General features: G+C 41.5%; 1 protein-coding gene across 2 annotated transcripts in view; it reads right to left on the bottom strand.

Moving 5' to 3' along the window:
- The window catches only part of LOC110296626 (amine oxidase copper containing 1), a 13,772-nt gene extending 9,376 nt beyond the window's left edge, over positions 1-4,396 (bottom strand). The window contains exon 1 of one of the 2 annotated variants that reach the window (XM_021165332.1): positions 4,358-4,396. Coding sequence is in view for 1 of the 2 variants with exons in the window: in XM_029478429.1 (XP_029334289.1) it covers positions 4,194-4,270 (77 nt within the window). In the remaining variant the exon portion in view is untranslated. Of the gene's footprint in view, positions 1-4,193 lie in introns of both variants that reach the window. The other variant, XM_029478429.1, reaches the window with a different exon arrangement.
- Positions 4,397-6,914: the final 2,518 nt, after the last annotated feature.

Raw genomic sequence — 6,914 nt, 5'->3', positions numbered from 1 at the left:
AAAGATTGTTTCTTTACCATCCCTTTGCATCCAAAGTATTGTGAAAGATTTGCTTTTAGTGTTCCTTCTGTAAATTTTAAGAAACCTATAAAAAGATATCAATAGACAATTCTCCCGCAGGGGATGGCTAATAGTCCTACCTTATGTCAAAAGTTTGTGGCACAAGCCATTCAACCTGTGAGACAACAATGGCCAAAGATTTACATCATTCATTTCACAGATGATGTTTTGATGGTGAAAAAAGACCCCCAGGATTTGCTTTTGTGCTATAGAGACTTACAAAAATCCTTAGCTGATAAGGGATTGCAAATAGCTTCTGAAAAGATACAAACTCAGGATCCTTATAATTATTTGGGTTTTAGACTCACTGATCAAGCTGTTTTTCCCTAGAAGATTGTTATTTGTAGAGATAACTTAAGGACCTTGAATGATTTTCAAAAATTGTTAGGTGATATTAATTGGCTTTGCCCGTATTTAAAGCTTACTACAGGGGAGTTGAAACCTTTATTTGATATTCTTAAAGGGAGTTCTGATCCTACTTCCCCTAGATCCCCAACCTCAGAAGGATTGCTGGCCTTACAGCTAGTGGAAAAAGCTATTGAAGAGCAATTTGTCACTTATATAGATTACTCCTTGCTGTTGCATCTGTTAATTTTTAATAAGACTCATGTGCCTACGGGACTGCTATGGCAAAAATTCCCTTTAATGTGGATACATTCGAGGATTTCTCCTAAGCGTAATATCTTGCCATATCATGAAGCAGTGGCACAGATGATTATAACTAGAAGAAAGCAGGCATTAACTTATTTCGGCAAAGAGCCAGATATTATTGTTCAGCCTTACAGCGTAAGTCAGGACACTTGGCTAAAACAACATAGTACAGATTGGTTGCTTGCACAAATAGGGTTTAACGGAACTATAGACAGCCACTACCCCCAAGATAGGTTGATAAAATTTTTAAATATGCATGATGTGATATTTCCTAAAATGACTTCCTTACAGCCTTTATATAATGCTCTATTGATTTTTACTAATGGCTCCTCTAAAGGGTGAGCTAGATATCTTATTAATAATCAACAAGTTATCATAGAGACTCCTGGCCTTCGGCTCAGTTAGCCGAATTAACAGCAGTACTGAAGGTCTTTCAGTCTGTACATGAGGCTTTTAATATCTTTACTGACAGTTTATATGTTGTGCAATCAGTACCCTTATTGGAGACCTGTGGTACGTTTAACTTTAATACACCGTCAAGATCCTTATTTTCAAAATTGCAAAACATTCTTGCCGGAAAAAATCCGTTTTATATTGGCCATATACGATCTCACTCTGGTCTTCCTAGACCTTTAGCTAACGGCAAGAATTGCATTGACAGAGCTCTAATAGGAGAAGCCTTAATTTCGGATCCTGTTGCTTTGGCCAAATGTGATCATGAAAAGTTTCATCTCTCTAGCCATACCTTAAGGCTCTGACATAAGATCACTAAGGAGCAAGCGAGAATGATTGTAAAACAATGTCCTAAATGTATTACATTATCTCCAGTGCCACATTTAGGAGTCAATCCTAGAGATCTTATGCCTAATCATATTTGGCAAATGGATAGAACCCATTATGTGAAATTTGAAAAATTAAAATATATACATGTTTGTATCGATACTTGTTCAGGATTTCTTTTTGCTTCTCTACATGCAAGAGAGGCTTCTAAAAATGTAATTGATCATTGCCTACAAGCATTTAATGCCATGGAATTGCTAAACTTATTAAGACAGATAACAGGCCATCCTATTCTAGTAAAAATTTTATTTCATTCTGTAAGGAATTCGGTATCAAACATAAAACTGGAATTCCTTATAACCTCATGGGACAAGAAATAGTTAAACATCCTCATCACACCTTAAAAATTGGCTTTTTAAGACAAAACAGGGGCAGTTATATCCCCCAAGGTCACCAAAGGCACATCTTGCCTTTGCTTTATTTGTTCTAAATTTTTTGCAAACTGATATTAAAGGTCAGTCTACAACAGATTGCCACTGGCATCCAGTTACTGCTAATTCTTATGCATTGGTAAAATGGAAGGACCCACTAACTAACAAATGGAAGGGTCCAGATCCGGTTCTAATCTGGGGAAGGGGCTCGGTCTGTGTTTTTTCACGAGAAGAAGATGGAGTGCCATGGCTGCCCAAGAGATTAATTCGTCAGCTGAACACAGATCCTAAATCTTCTTGTAAGTATCACTCTGAGGGCTAAAAATTCCTCTTTTGCCTAAAAATCAGTTGGAAATACAGGCTCCCAGAAAAGCTGTTTTCTTGCAACTCTCAAAGCCAGGTCCCCCACAGGAGGCAGGAGACTGAGCTTGAGCCTTCCTAATTTGCAACTGAGTAAAGCACCTGGACTTCCCCAAAAGCAGCTTTGCATTGTTACTTTCTCATTGTCTGGATCTCAGTTTTTCAAGCAGGTCAATCAACATCCTCCATCCTTACAGCAGCAGGCATGCATCCCTGCCCCCAAGAGCATACAGGTGGCAGCTACTATTTTCATTCTAAAGACATTCCAGCACAGTATTGTGGCTTTCGGTCTGATTTGTGATTAGGTTTGCTACTAGAGCTAGAAAGGTGAAAATTTCAAATATTTAAAAAAAAATGGTTTTTATTCTGATAGATGGGCTTAGTCCCTTAGCTGGTCTCTGGTTTTCCACCCTTGCTGTTTTTGCAAGGTCCCCTTACTTCCTCAGGCTGTGGAAATAACAGAGATGAGGAGAGTGACCTCCACCTAGAGCCACAAATTGTGGTGTTACTAGTGACATAATTCTTGTTGAGGCCTTGCTAAATCTGAGGTTGACAATTCTCCCTTGGAAGCTGTATAGTACTCAAAAACTGTGCATGCTGATTCATAATAATACAAATACACTATGGACACTAGTGTGGATGCAAAAAATTTCACTGCAGGGGAAGGTCCAACTTGATCATTTCTGGGTCCCCTGAGAGATACACCCAATTTAGATAGAGGTTGGTATCTAGTTCCAGTTACAACCAAGAATATCTTTCTAAGACTCTGTCTCCCCTCCCCAAAAGATACCAAGAGCCATGATTGTGGGTCATGACAGCACCCACGGGAAAAATCGGATCAATATCCCCCCAGCCATGGTTAAAGCCCACTCATCCAAGGATGAGAAAATCATTTGATCACCTCAGTTAACTGTGGCCTTAATTAAGCTTAATTCATAGTGGTGAGAGAGGTTGGAGACCTTACCGTGAGAAGGGCAAGCCCTTCACAGCCTCCCACCCTAACAAGCCAAATGGCCTTGTACTATGGAGCCAGTCGTCACCCCCTCCTCTCTGTTCCCTGCCTGTTATCCAAGGCTGTGGAGGAAAATCCACGTACTCTTCTTCAGTGTTATCATAATAAAGTGCCTTTCAAATTTGTACAGTCAGTCTTCGACAGTGTTCCAACATCCTAGAAAGACCGTGTAGCTGACTACTTGGTATTCAGTAAAAGTTCAACTAGGAAGTTACCTAATCAGTAACTAATTAATATTATAAAAGATGGAGCCAACAGCTCAGGGCTAGTCTGCTAGATGCTTATTTACTAGGACAGAAAGGACAGTCTTATCCAGATACGGTTTACCATAAGAAAAGTTAGGAAATCCCACAGAGACAGGTTTCTTCATTAGGCCCTAAGAATTCAGGCAGAACTATAGAGCATAAATAAATTTTATCCCTCAGCCCATCCTTTTATTTTTTTATATTAACAACAGGGAGGAGACGTAGACGACATGCAACACACCACCACGGTGTTAGGTAATAATAGTCTGTTGTCCTTACTCCCAAATTCTCCCAGCACTTCATATTCCTCTCCCACCCCAACCCCCACCAACCACTTATCTTTACTAGCTTTTCAGTAGGTGGGGCTGGAATATTAATGTAAGTATTGTGTGTTCCTAGTGTTTTCCTGCCCTCTATGCCCGGCTTCCCTCTTTATAATCTCTTATCTCCAAATGTGTTTCTGCTTTAGCCAGTAGGAAGGCAATGCTGCAGACATTTAGAATCCTCTCTTGTGAAGTCACATGGGCAGTGTGGAGGAGAAAATTTCGGCAGAGCCATAGAGGCAAAGGGAGGACTTGGTAGCCACTGATTGACCCTTCCAGTTCCCAATGCAGGGAATGCCAGCCACCCTCTCACAGGGCCCTCTTCTCTCACCCTGGAGTTGCCTGTGATGGCCTTCTGAAGCTCCTTCGAGGCTCTTGAGCTTCCTGGATCTCCTTCTTCTCTGTCATCCTGCCCCCTACTCCTCACACTGTTCCCTGTCACCTCACTTTTGCTCCTTCCCCTGACTACCTGTTTGGTGTTCCATCAGAACCCACCTGTGTGCTCTGCTTCGTCGCTCCCCAGCTCCCAGACTTTGTTCCTGGCCACTGACACTGTAAGTCTTCTTGAAGATACTGAACCCCGCCCCACAGGGAGGGGCAGGGTGAGATATGGGTCAACCTAGCTGGGGACCTATAGCCCATGGGGATCCTCCCTGGACAGGTACTAGGGTGCTGCTGGCTGAGGTACAAGTGCCCTTGGACCATTTCCCTGTAATTTCCCCTTTAATAGTTGGTGGCAGAAGATACTTGCATAGGTTATAAGTGCCGGAAAGAGTCACATACAGCTACATAGAGTCACATACAGTCATGTACATTCAGATACCTCACACACACCAATGTGAACTTGAAATGGATCAAAACCTAAATATAAAGTCAGGAGCATAAACTATTAGAAGAAGGCAGAGAGTAAATCTTAATTCTTGGTTTGATATGGGAGCCTTAGCAATGACCCCAAAGCACAAAAACCTGGTGGATATAACGGATATGGAGGATGGCAGCAGCAATGGAAGAAGGATGGATAATTCTATCTGAAATGGGCAAGTGGGGCTAGAGAGGGGCTTGGTGGCTAAGAGAAAGCACTGCTTTTGTGAGCATCTAGGCTGCCTGGATTTCCAGCTCCAGGCAGTCAGAAGCCTCTGGCCTCCTTGGGCTTCTGCACTCATGAGAATCTGCCCTCCCTTAACACATATGCCCAGAATTAAAAACAAAAGTGTCTTTTCATTTAAAAGGGGCAAGTATTTGAGTAGATATTCATCTGAATAAAATACCTTGTCCGTGTCAGTCACCAGAGATGTGCACATCATTGTAAGGACAGGTTCAAACTCCTCTCTGCTGTTTGGAAATAATTTACTGATGTTAATTACTGTCTTCACGCTGTGCTATGGAATACGGAATGTTATTCCACTTACCCAACTGCAATCTTTAAACACACCAGTCCTCCCCTCTCTATATTTCACCCCTTCCTAGGCTCTTCACCAATAATCTCTCTAATGGTGTTGGAAAGACAGGGTCTCACTATGTAGCCTTAGCTGGCCTAGAACTCCTCTATAGGTCAGGGTGGCCTCACACTCACAGAGAGCCACCTACTTCTGCCTCCCATGGGCTAGGATTAAAGGCATGTGACATCACACCCAGCTCTAGTCTCTTTTCTTATGAGATCAATGAGCAACTTTTTGACTTCCATATTTAAGTGGCTGGTGTATTTCACTTAACATAATGTCTTTGGTTCTAATGATGGAAATTTCTCAATACAAATGACAAACATCTGAGATGACAGCCATGCCACATTTACTGATCATTAGATATTGCATCTATGTACTTAAATGTCACCTTTATTTCATAATATTTACAATTACCGTGTGCCTAATCAGATAAAACACTGACAATAGCAATAATATATGTAGAACAGAAAAATAAGATTCATTAACAAGTGTTGGCAAGATAGAGAGAAATCTTAATCCTTATGCACAGTTTGTGGTAATGTAAAATGAGGCAGTCACTTTGGAAAACATGAATAAACATAAATTTTCCATATGACCTAGAAATTCCAGTAGACAAATATTCAAGTAAAAGCATTCATTCGCACAGATGTGTGCACAAATGTTTACAATGGTATTAGCAGAAGAAACTTGGATGCTTAATATGTGATATAGTTATTCATCCACAGAGAGGAATGAGGCACTGTTATGTGCTGCACCATTGTTGTCTATTACAACTGTGTTAAATGAAAGAAGCCATTTTCAAAAGGGTTATAGATTAGATGGTTCTATTGATAGAAGGTGTCCAGAGAAGCCGTCCTCTCCAGAATGGATGTGATCTGTAGAGCAGATTAGAAGTGTGTTGGTTGATGAGGCTGGAGATGGGGTATGAAGAGGGGATGAGGTGTGATAAGCATGGTTATACCTTTTTAAGGTGAGAACAATGTTCAAAAATTGCTGATGGTTGCATGTATCTGTCATATACCACAATCTGCTGGTGTGCATTCTTTAAAGGAGTGAATAATGTATATGACTGCTCCAATGGACCACATTTCTAAAACCATGAGTGAACCAATATCTAGAATACACACAGGGTGCTTGCAAATCAGTCAGACAATCTCTATGGAGTCCTGGGTAAAGAGTCTCAAACACAACTTAAAAGAAAGGAAACCAAAAGGGCTCAAGAGTAAATGTAGCCATTTGAAAAAATCCAAAGCATTCAACAATAAGATTTAAGCAAATATCCAGAAATCAGATAGCTGGAGGATGCCACGTGTTGCCATAGATGTGTAGGAAGCAGGAACCTCTGGGACAACTTGTGGGAGAGCAAGCAGGGTTGGTACGAATGTTCTGGGATGCAGTTAGCAGCGGGTGGGCAGTGAGGTTGCTGCGTGCATGTCCTGCAGATAAGCAATTATGTGGAAGAGATCCTGACAGGCTCAGAAGTGGGCATGGATCCCAGCTGCTGTAGAGATGGGGAGCTGGAGGTTGTTGGGGCTCATGCCAGGCACAGGGGTTCCCATGCAGTTGTGGACACAAAGTGTCACGCGGAAAGTGTCCGAGCGTCCACGCGG

The sequence above is a fragment of the Mus caroli genome, chromosome 6 (assembly GCF_900094665.2).
Source record: "Mus caroli chromosome 6, CAROLI_EIJ_v1.1, whole genome shotgun sequence".
NCBI lineage: Eukaryota > Metazoa > Chordata > Mammalia > Rodentia > Muridae > Mus > Mus caroli.
Note: the sequence above shows the minus strand (reverse complement) of the source record. Positions and strands in the feature narration are given on the sequence as shown.